The sequence below is a fragment of the Rattus rattus genome, chromosome 2 (genome assembly GCF_011064425.1).
Source record: "Rattus rattus isolate New Zealand chromosome 2, Rrattus_CSIRO_v1, whole genome shotgun sequence".
Lineage (NCBI taxonomy): Eukaryota > Metazoa > Chordata > Mammalia > Rodentia > Muridae > Rattus > Rattus rattus.
This window is the reverse complement of record NC_046155.1, coordinates 13,732,450-13,744,474: the sequence shown is the minus strand read 5'-3', so window position 1 is coordinate 13,744,474 and position 12,025 is coordinate 13,732,450. Positions and strand designations below refer to the sequence as shown.

The 12,025-nt window shown below is 39.0% G+C and overlaps 1 protein-coding gene across 1 annotated transcript; it reads right to left on the bottom strand.

Annotated features, from left to right (window-relative positions):
- Window positions 1-10,421: 10,421 nt before the first annotated feature.
- On the bottom strand, window positions 10,422-11,411 carry LOC116893723 (olfactory receptor 1S1-like). The gene is given in 1 exon segment (XM_032895437.1): window positions 10,422-11,411. A coding segment is annotated over 1 exon segment (990 nt).
- Between the last annotated feature and the right edge of the window lie 614 nt (window positions 11,412-12,025).

Here is a 12,025-nt window from a genome sequence, read left to right as displayed (position 1 = left end):
TTTCTTTCAGCCAGTTATGGGAACAGAGTATTCTGCTTTCAGGTGTGTTGTCTTTCCTGTCTACTGGTCTTCAGATGTTCCTGTTGAAATGTTTCCTGAGCCCCCCAGGCAAGTCACTTGGAGGAGAAAAGTTGGTCTTACCTCTGGTCTCAGGCCTGAAGGCACTCCTTGGGGGCTGGGTTTCAGCTCTCCATGAAGGCAGCAACCAGAAGGGCCTGCCCTGCCTTTTCTCGGGTCCCTGTGCACAGGGGTCCCAGATGTCTTTAGGCGTTTTCTTCTAGAGTCAGAAATGTGGGCAGAGTGTAGTCTCTTCTGGCTTCCCAGGCATGTATTCCCCTCTGAATGTTTAGCTCTCCCTCCCATGGTTTTGGGTGCAGGGAGCTGTTTGACCAGGTCCCTTCAGATCCAGGTGGTGTCTGGACCACAGGGGACCTGAAGCTTGAGTGTTCCTATCTTCCTGTTCCCAGAGGCCCTATACAGTTTCCTCTTGGGCCAGGGATGTGGGCAAGTGTGGGCAGTACTGGTGGTCTCTCCTGCCCTGCAGCCTCAGGAGTGCCCACCTGTCTGGGTGATCTGCTCTCTCTCCCACGGGGTTTGGGAGCAGGAAGCTGTGGGCCGGGATCAGTGAGGTTCGGGCTCCAGCTAGAAACCAGAAGTGTCCTGTCCCAAGAGTCCAGGCAGATCACTTGGAGCAGAAAAGTTTGTCTTACCTCTGGTCTCAGGCCTGAAGTTGCTCCTTGGGGGCTGCGTTTCAGCTTTCTGTAAAGGCAGCAACTGGAAGGGCCTGCCCTGCCTTTTCTCAGGTCCCTGGACACAGGGGTCCCATATGGCACTGGACGTTTTCATCTAGAGTTAGAAATGTGGGCAGAGTGTAGTCTCTTCTGGCTTCCCAGGCATGTCTGCCCCTCTGAAGTCATATGCTCTTTCTTACAACTTCTTCACATCCCAAAGAAGTACTATTCAGATTTTTGCCACATTTTATTAGTGCATTTCTTACAAGTTCATATAAATTTGCAGAATAAACCATGAATGATGCATGGTTTCTTTCATTTTATAAGTATTTTAAAGATAATAAAAATTTTGCCATATACTACCAGGTCACTTCTTATGGTTGACCATTGCTATGTTGCCATGGATATAACATATTGTTTGCTCATGCATCTCTTTGTGGGTATTGGCATTGTTTCTACCTGTATAAATAAAGCTATAACAGACATCTATGGGGAGCCTGAAAATCTTTTGATTTGTTAAATAACACCTATAGTGAAATGGCTGGATTTTAATATAATTATATAATTTATATTTATGAAATTGTTGGATTGCATACTACACTAGTATCATTTAAATTTACCCCAAAATGGTAGCAGTTCATGAGTGTCCCAATTAGTCCTATTTTTATTGTCCCTGTTCTCTCTCTCTCTCTCTCTCTCTCTCTCTCTCTCTCTCTCTCTTTTTCCTCCCTCTCTCTCTCTCTCCCTTCCTTCTAATCCCCTCTCTTCCCTCTCTCAGTGCCTCTGGCTCTCTTACCCCAAATTGTTTGATTCTGCATAACTTTACATATACCTGTTGTGCTTCATCACTGCCTAGGAAGGAAGGAAGGATCTGACTAACTCTCATTGGAACCAGCATTTGGCCCAAAACACCTCTTTCTATCTTTAAACTCACTTGGAAAAAGCAATAGAAAAGGTAACACAATTACATCATAAACAAACAATGATTCATTGGAGAAATCAGTCAAGGATGGGAAAAGAAAAAAATGATGATAAAGAATTTTAAAAAGAGTCAAGGAAAGAAACTATTTGCAACATATATAGTAGATGAGAGACAAAAAATTGAAGATTATGACATACTTTCTATCCCTACATTGTGAAAATGAGCTCAATACGTTTTCATTTTGCTTCTTGTCAGAGAGTATTCCTAGAATCAGGAGTAAAAAACACTTCAAAACACAATTATTTTTCCTATAAATCTGATGTATATTCTCCCCCATTTCAGTTAAGAGCCTGGTTACAGATGGTTCAGTTTCTATTTTTTATTGAATATTTTATGTATTTACATTTCAAATGTTATGCCCTTTCCTACTATCTTCCATCTCCCTTCCCGCCTGCTTCAATGAAGATGTTCCCATTCCCTCTCACCCATTCCCACCAACCCACTCCCTCCTCATCAGCCTTGCATTCCCCTACACTTGGGAAATGAGCCTTCACAGGACCAAGGGCTTCTTCTCTTACTGATGCCAGACAATGCCATTCTCTGCTACATATGCTGCAGAAGCCATGGGTGTCTCCATGTGTATGTACTCTTTGGTTGGTGGTTTAGGTACCAGGAGCTCTGGGGAGTCTGGTTGATTGATAAGGGATTTGGGGTTGCAAATCCCTTCAGCTCCTTCAGTCCTTTCTCTAACTCCTCCACCTGGGTCCCTGTACTCAGTCTGATGGTTAGCTGCAAGCATTCTCATCTGTACCAGTAAGGTTCTGGCAGAGTGTCTCAGAAGACATTTTTTATCAACACAAAAGCATGCCTAGATTTTTCTTTTCTGATTTCTTAAAATTTTTATTTAATTTCTTTTTTTAATAATCTAGATTTTATGCCTCTCCCATTCTACCCTCTAACTGTTCTACATCTCATATCTCCTACTCATGTTCCTGCGTCCACAAGGATGACTCCACCCCTGTCCCCTACACCACCAGACCTCTAAACTTCCTGGGGCTTCCAGTCTCTAGAGGGATAGGTGCATCTTCTCTGACTGAACCCTGACCTGGGAGTCCTCTGCTGTGTTGGAGGCCTTATTTCAGCTGGTGTACACTGCCTGGTTGGTGACCCAGTTTCTAAGAGATCCCCCAGGTCCAGGTTAGTTAAGACTGCTGATCCTCCTACATGATCACCCTTCTCCTCAGCTTCTTCCAGTTTTTCCCTAATTCAACCACACTGGTCAGCAGCTTCTATTCAATAGTGTACATATCTGCATCTGACTCTTTCAACTGCTTGTTGGGTCTTTCAAAAGGCAGTCATGATATGTTCCTTTTTGCTAGCATTCCATAGCCTCAGTAATAGTGTCAAACCTTGGGGCCTCCCATTGAGCTGGATGTCATTTTGGGCCTGTCACAGGGCCTCCTTTTCCCCAGGCTCCTACCAGTTTTTTCCCTGTGGTTCTTTCACACAGGAACAATTACGGGTCAGAGTTCTTAATGTGCCATGGCAACTCTATCCCTCAATTGATGCCCTGTCTTTCTGCTGGAGGTGGGCTCTACAAGTTCCCACTCCCCACTGTATCAGGGTCCTGTTTCCACCCACCAATACCTGATCATATTCCCCTTGTCTCTGCTGTGTCCCCTTTCTCACCCTGATCCCTCCTCCTGCCCCCATGATTCCTTTTTATTTCCTCTAAATTGGGATTGAGGTGTCCTCACTTGGGACCTTTGTCTTGTTGAACTTGTTGAGTTGTGTATCTTGGGTAGTCTGTACTTTTCAGGGTGGGTAGTATCCAGTTATTAATGAGTATATACCATGCATGTCTTTTTGGGTCTGAGTTACCACATTCAGCAAGATATTTTCTAGTTCTATACATTTGCCTACAAAAGTCAGGATGTTCTTATTCTTTTTTTCCACAATGTTTATTTGCATTTTTATTGGATATTTTTTAACTACATTTCAAATGTTATTCCCTTTCCCTGTCCGTAATCCCCCTATCCTGCCCCCTCCCCTGTTTCTATAAGGATGTTTCCCCTCTACAGCCACTCCCTTTCCCACCTCTCCACCCTGACATTTCCCTATATTTGGGGGTCCAGTCTTGGTAGGGAAAAGGGCTTCTTTTCCCATTGGTGCACAACAAGACCATCTTCTGCTACATATGCAGCTGGAGCCATGAGTCTGTCCACAGGTAGTGGTTTAGTCCCTGGGAGCTCTGGTTGGTCGGTATTATTCTGGTGGGGTTACAAGCCCCTTCAGATCCTTCAATCCTTTCTCTAATTCCTCCAATAGGGACCCTATTTGAAGTTCAATGGTTGGCTGCTCATATTCGCCTCTGTATTTGTTATATCCTTTTTCTTATTAGCTCTGAAATATTCTACTGTGTAAATGAACCAATTTTCTGTGTACATTCTTCTGTCATGAGACATCTGGGTTGTTTCCAGCTTTGGCTATCACAAATAAAATTACTATCACAAATAAAATTACTATGAACATAATGGAACACATGCTCTTGTGGCATGGTGGGGCATCTTTTGGGTATATTTTCAAGAGTGGTATAGCTGGGACCTCAGGTAGACCTATTTCCAATTTTCTGAGGAGACTCCAAATTGATTTCCAGAGTGGCTGTGCCAGTTTGCAATCTCACCAGTAATGGAGGAGTGTTCTTTCTCCATAGCCTTGCCAATATGAGTTGTCACCTGAGGTTTTGAACTTAGACTATCTTATTGTGTAAGGTAGAATATCAGGGTCATTTTGATTTGCATTTCACTGATCAGTTAACTACTTTGAACATTTCTTTATGTGCTCTTAGCCATTCTAAATTCCTCTGTTGTGAATTTTATTTTAGGTTCTATACCCCATTTTGGATTAGGTTGTTTGTTTTTTTGGTGGTTAGCTTCTTGATTTTTTTCTCTATATGTTGGATATTAGCTCTTTATCAGGTGTGTAGTTAGTGAAGATTTTATCCCAATCTGTAGGTTGCCAATTTGTCCTATTGATTATGTCCTTTTCCTTACAGAACCTTTTCAATTTCATGAGTTACCATTTATCAATTATTGATCTTAGAGCCTTTAGCCATTGTAGTTCTGTTTAGGAAATCACCCTGATTGTCAATGAGTTCAAGGCTCTTTCTCTTCTATTAGATTCAATGCATCTAGTTTTATGTTGAGGTTCTTGGTCCACCTGGACTTGAGGTTCATGTAACGTAGCAAAAATGGATCTATTTTCACTTTTCTACATACAGGCTACCAGTTCGACTAGCACCATTTTTTGAAGATGCTTTCTTTCTTCCAATGTATAATTTTGGCCTCTTTGTGAAAGATGAAGTGTTCATAGATGTGTAGTTTTTTTCTGGGTCTTCAGTTCTATTCCAGTAATCAATGTGTCTGTCTCTGTACCAACACCATGCAGTTTTTAACACTATTACTCTGTAGTATAGCTTGAGATCAGGGATGGTGATTCCCTCAAGCAATTAATTTATTGTTAAGAGTTGTTTTTGCTATTCTGGTATCTTTACCTTTCCAGATGAAATTGAGAATGGTTGTTTCCATGTTTTTTTTTTTTTGAAAAATTTTGTTGGGAGTTTGATGAAAATTGCACTGACTTTTGACAGGATGGCCTTATTTATTTATTTATTTATTTATTTATTTACTTACTTACTTACTTACACACTCCAGATTTTATTCCCATCCAGGTCCACCCTCTGACTATTCCAGATCCCATATATCATCACGCCACCAGATGTCTAAACTCCCTGGGGCCTACAGTCTCTTTAAGGTTAGGTGCATATTCTCTTACTGGACCCATACTTGACAGTCCTCTGCTGTATATGTCTTGGGGTCCTCATATCAGCTGGTGTATTCTGATGATGGCCATTTTTACTATGTTAATTTTGCAAATCCATGAGCATGGGAGATCTCTCAATTTTCTGAGGTCTTCAATTTCTTTCTTGAGAGACTTGAAGTTATGTCATAGAGATCTTTCACTTGTTTGGTTAGAGTTACTCCAAGATATTTTATATTGTTTGTGGCTATTATGAAAGGAGTTGTTTCTCTAAATTCATTCTCAGATGGTTTATCATTTGTATACAGGAAGACTACTGATTTATTTGAGTTAATTTTATATAAGGCCACTTTGCTGAAGTTGTTTGTCAGCTGGAAAAGTTCTCTCAACAAATTTTTGTGGTCGTTTATGTATACTATTATATCGTCTGCAAATAGTGATACCATTTTTCTTTTTTGCCAATTTGTCTCCCCTTGATCTCTTTTTGTTGTCTTATTGTTCTAGCTAGCATTTTGGGTACTATATTGAATAGATATGGGGAGAGCGGGCATCTATGTCTGGTCCCTGACTTTAATGGGATTGCTTCAAATTTCTCTCCATTTAATTTGATATTGGCTGCTGGTTTGCAGTAAATTGCTTTTATTATATTTAGGTATGTGCCATGAATTCCTGATCTCTTTAATACATTTAACATGAAGGAGTGTTGAATTTTGTCAAATGATTTTTCTGCATTTAAGAAAGTTAATCATGTGATTTTTTTATTTGAGTTTGTTTAGATGGTAGATTATGTTAATTTTTTTGTATCTTGAACCATCCATGCATCCCTGGGGTGAAGCCTACTTGATCGTGGTGAATGTTGGTTTAGATATGTTTTTGGATTTGGTTTGCAAGAATAATTTTTAGTATTTTTTCATTGATATTCACAAGCAAAAATGATCTGAATTTCTCTTTTATGCTTGCACTTTTGTGTGATTTAGGTGTCAAAGTAATTTTAGCTTCATACCCATGCTCCGTTAGATCACTTGACAGTTATGTTCATATGAACCTCACTGGTATTATTCAAAGACTATTAAGAACATAAAATTTGGATGGATATGGGTTTGAGTATAGGAGTATTGGGATGAGATAATTGTAGGTAGGGATTATGATACATTGTATGCATGTATGGGTTCCTTTGTCGTTCTGTGCATTAATTCTTTTCTTAACTTTCTGAGACAGTCTCACTGGGAAGCTCAAGGAAATCTCGAACTCAAAGCTTGCTTCACTCAGTTTCTCAAGACTCTTTATTCTGTTTGTAAATGTTGAGGTTTTTGGGCCTTTGTCACGTTTTTCTCTATAGTCATTCTGTGGCTAATTTCACTTACACTCATGGCATGAAAAATAAGATAGTTGAGTATAAAAAGCACCAAAAGAAATGTTCAACATCCTCAGTCACCAGGGAAATGCAAATCAAAACAACTCAGAGATTCCACCACATACCAGTCAGAATGGCTAAGATAAAAAAACTCAGAGGACAGCAGATGTTGGTGAGAATGTGGAGAAAGAGGAACATTTCTCCATTGTTAGTGGGATTGCAAACTGGTACAACCACTGTGGAAATCAGTCTGGAGGTTCTTCAGAAAATTGGACATTCCACTACCTGATGACACATCTATACCTCTCCTGGGCATATACCCAAAAGATGCTCCAACATACAACAAAGCCACATACTCCACTATGTTCATAGCAGCCTTATTTCCAGAAACTGGAAAGAGCTCAGACGCCCTTCAACAGAGAAATAGATTCAGAAAAGGAGGTACATCTACACAATGGAATAGTACTCACCAATCAAAAACAATGACTTTGGAAAATTCATGGGCAAATGTATTGAAAATATCATCCTGAGTGAGGTAGCCCAATCACAGAAAACCACACATGGTATGCACTCATTGATAAGTGGATATTAGCCCCAAAGCTCGAATTACTCAAGATGCAATCCACAGACCACATGAAGCTCAAGAAGAAGGATGACCAAAATGTGGATGCTTCACTGCTTCTTAAAGGGGGGAACAAAAATATCCATAGAAGGGGATATGCAGGCAAAGTTTAGAGCAGAGACTGAAGGAATGGCCATTCAGTATCGCTTCTGTCTCCGACCCGCAGAAAAGAGCGATGACACAGCGTTCTTCTCAAAGCAGTTTATTTAGGAACCTTACAGCATGCAAGCAGAAATCTTTCTTTTCTTTTCTTCTCTCCCCCTCCCAGCTCCCGAGCACACTCCCTTATATCCTCCCTCAACCCCACCTCCTCAGTCCAGACTGCATAATCTCAGTTCATAGGTCCACGTCACATGGCCTTGTGTCATGGTGTGCCTGCGCAGCTCTCACAATGGACATGGCTAGTTTCAGATGTGTGAGGAAGTCAGGTGCTAGTCATGAGACTTAGATGCAATCCCGGGCGCCATTTGGGACTGCCACCATACCCTCTCCCCACAATTCAGAACCTGCCCTACATGTGGCCCATATATATGCAGCCACCAAAAGTAGATACGATTGATGAAGCTAAGCAGTGCATGCTGACAGGAACCAGATATAGATCTCTCCTGAGAAACACATCCAGAGCATGTCAAATACAGAGGCGAATGTCAGCAGCAAACCACTGAACTGAGGAAGGGATCCCTGTTAGAGGAATTAGAGAAAGGATTAAAAGAGATGGAGAGGCTTGCAACCCCATAAGAACAACAATGCCAATCAACCAGAATTTCCACGGACTAAACCACTACCCATAGACTATACATGGAGTGACTCAGGGCTCCAACTGCATATGTAGCAGAGGATAGCATTGTTGGGCACCAGTTGAAGGGGGAGCCCTTGGACCTTTAGTGCAGGGGAATGTCATGGGGTGATGGGGAGTAGATGGGGGGACATCTTTAAGAAAGGAGGGGCAGGGGATAGAGGGCTTATGGACAAGAAGACAGGAAAGGGAGTAGCATTTGAAATGAAAATAAAAAATATATCCAATAAAAAAAAAAGAAAATGAAAAAAAAAAAGAAAAGAAAATTCTTTGCTACAGCCAAAGCGTTCTCAGTTCAGTGGTTTGCTGCTAAACATGGATCATTTCTTCCCTCTCTTCTGTGTTATATCTACTTCTGCTTTCCTCTCTCATTCTGTTCTTGCCCATCCACATCCTGTTCTTTGGGTATTACAAATCTTTTCTTATGTAACCACCTGCAAATCACTCATTCCTTTCTTTGAATTCTTTTACCATATTTTATCCTGCTTTACTTCTTGTTTTATTCATTTTGCTGCTTCAAAAACACAGATAGGCAATTTCTTCTGTACTGAAGTACCTTACCTAAAATGTCACCCTATCTATTATCTAGTACCTACTCTACATTTTACTTGATTTCAGACTGTACTATCTCATTTTATACTTATCATTTTATTTATTTGTTCACATGTTTATGATTTGCTTCATGAATTTTGACATAAAAGCTAAGAACACATTTGCTTACTTTGTGTTGATTCTTACTAAGGTATAGAAAATGTTTAGTAAAAGTGAGTATTGCTGATATTTCACAAATTATAGATAGATAACAAAAGTTATTAGTGATATATTTACAAAATATACATTGTTTTTTCTCATCAGGGGTAGCAGAATACACTAGGAATGTAGGATCAAGTGTAAGCTTCACAGACTCTTTATATATACCTCTTTATTAATGATTTTAGTAATGAATCAAATATTGCCTTTGCTTACTGATATTAAAAATATATAAAGTACGTACTTTTTCTGATTGTTTAGGAAACACGATGAGGCTATATGTTATTCCTTCCTTTAGTCTTTTGGAAGAAATCTAGAGACTTGTAAACAGAAAGTTGTTTATAGATGTTTGTTGAAAATGGCAAGCTGAAGAATGATTCAGGATAATATAAACAATTAGACACAAATCCTTGTCTTTTTACCATGAGAACTCATGAAGGTAATTACGGGAACTTGTACGTTCTTAGGGAAACTTGAAACATTTATATATATAACTCTACTACTGGTCTTCTTAGAACTCACTGCAAATGATGTATATTTTTAAAAAAAATGTATAGAATCTATAAGCCAGAGAATATAGAATAGTAGGTCATGCCCACATAGATATAAACCAATTTAAGCCATATTTCCTAGGCAATCAGGAATATTTTCAAATACATATATCTAGATTTTTGAGGAGGATGAATTGTTCATCCAAGAGATTTTTGGAAGATAATGGTTAAATCTTGTTTGAAATCATTTATATCCCAATAAATGTTTAATAGTTAAAATTTTGATTAAAGCCCAACGCTATGAGAAACCTAGTTGATGAGAAACCTATTTTTGCTGAGAGAATCTACATTACAAAATAAATAGTCTAAAGCAGGTCTAAATCATGGATCAAGAAATAATGAAACTATTCTGATCTATAATGTCTTTGATTTGATTTGGTTAACACACATTCTCTCTTTTTTTTACATTTATTTACTTATTTTTAGTTTTCAAATTTTCATACAAAAGAGTTTAATTGTATTTGTTTTTCTTCCCCAACTCTTCACAGATTTTCTACCTTCTCTGTTCAACCAACTCTATTCAATATCTTCTCTTAACCAATATCTCCATTCTGGAACTAAGAAATTATTAAAAAGACAAACCTGCAGGTATGAAACTTGTAATATAAGTCAACATATGCAAATCAAAAGCAATTTTAATTAAGGGTTACAGTAGTACATAGTGTAATCAACTTTATGATTTTTTTGGTGTCTTACCAAGGGGATAATACATCTCATTTCCAATATCAGAACAATGTGTAAAAGTACATCTCTGATGTGGAAGTTAGAGATGATTGGACATATACAAAATAGTTCGCTAAAAACTCAATCATCAAAACTATTCTACAAACTCTGGACTGAATGAATAATCTAGCTGTGCAGATCAATTTCAGATAATCATGACATCAAAAGGAAGAAATGACTTTTATTGATGAGCTTCCTAAAGGCACCTTTCATGTCCTTATTCCTCAGGCTATAGATGAAAGGGTTCAACATTGGTGTCACCACTGTGAAGAGTACTGCACCAATCTTGTCTGTGTCCTCAGGGTGAGTGGATAAAGGAAAAAAATAAACCCCTATAATGGTACCATAGAAGAGGAATACAACTGTCAGGTGAGAACCACACGTAGAGAAGGCTTTCCACTTTCCTTCCATGGATGAAATTCTCAGTACATCCCTGATGATGCAGACGTAGGAAAAAAGGATCAGGGCAAAGGGAAAGGTGATGACTGATAGCCCCACAATAAATTTTACAATATTGTTGATCATTGCATCTGAGCAGGAAAGTTTGAGCAGAGGGGCCAAGTCACAGAAGAAGTGTTGGATGGTGTTGTCGTTGCAAAAAATCAATTGATTGGCCAGAAGAGTATGTGTCAGGGCAACAATATTGCTTAGTGCCCATGGACAGACAGTTAGCAAAAGACAAAACGTGGAGTGCATGATGCTTGTATAAATCAGAGGGTGGCAGATAGCCACATATCGATCATAAGCCATGACCCCCAAAAGAAAATTGTCAATGACAACAAACACAATGGAAAAGTACATCTGTGTAAAGCAACCCTCATAGGAGATGTATTGACTCTTGGTTTGAATATTCATCAGCATTTTGGGGACTGAGGTAGAAGATGAAGAAATATCAGCAAAAGATAGGTTGGCAAGAAAAAGATACATGGGAGTGTGAAGATTTATATCCAAGCCAATGGCCAGAATGATGAGACTGTTTCCAAGCACAGTGACCAGGTACATACTCAAGAAAATCACAAAGATGAATTTCTGCTTCTCAGCCTGGTTGGAGAGACCCAGGAGGATGAATTCAGAGATGGTGGTTTGGTTTCCTTGACTCATATTTCTTCTAATCTGAAGGAAAAAAAATCAAAATCTCTTCATACCCTACAAAATGAAACAAAACAAAAACCCCTGAATAATATTATTTTTCTGCAGTGAGTTAGTAGGTGGCATCTCTGATGCTAAGGAGAAATCTCTTTTATGCTTAAGTAGAAGGGCTACTTCCTAAAGCATTATCTTTGCAGTGCAGTGCATAAGAACTTTATGTATACAGAGATAATAAATTCTTTTCAGTGACATTATTTTGACCATAATTTTTATAGATGTCTCTAAGAGTTATTTAATTCTCTAGACTAAGAACACAGATATGTGACCCATATTATGAAGATGCATTATATCATAGAATTATTTATTAAAATGCACAAAGAAAGTCTAAGGAAGTAGATAAGTTATTAAGTCCTTGATGTGAAAACTTGAGGATATAAGTTTAATTTCTAGCATTCATACAAAAAACCAGTCATGTCTTCCCTCTTTCCTATTTCCTTTTTTCCTGTTCCTCCTTTTCCCTCCTTCTCACTTAATTTCTCCTTCTTCTCCTCTTTCTCTTTCTCTCTCTCTCTCTCTCTCACTCACACACACACACACACACACACTCACACACACACACACACGACAGAGAGAGAGAGAGAGATAGTGAAGAGAAGAGAAGAGAAGAG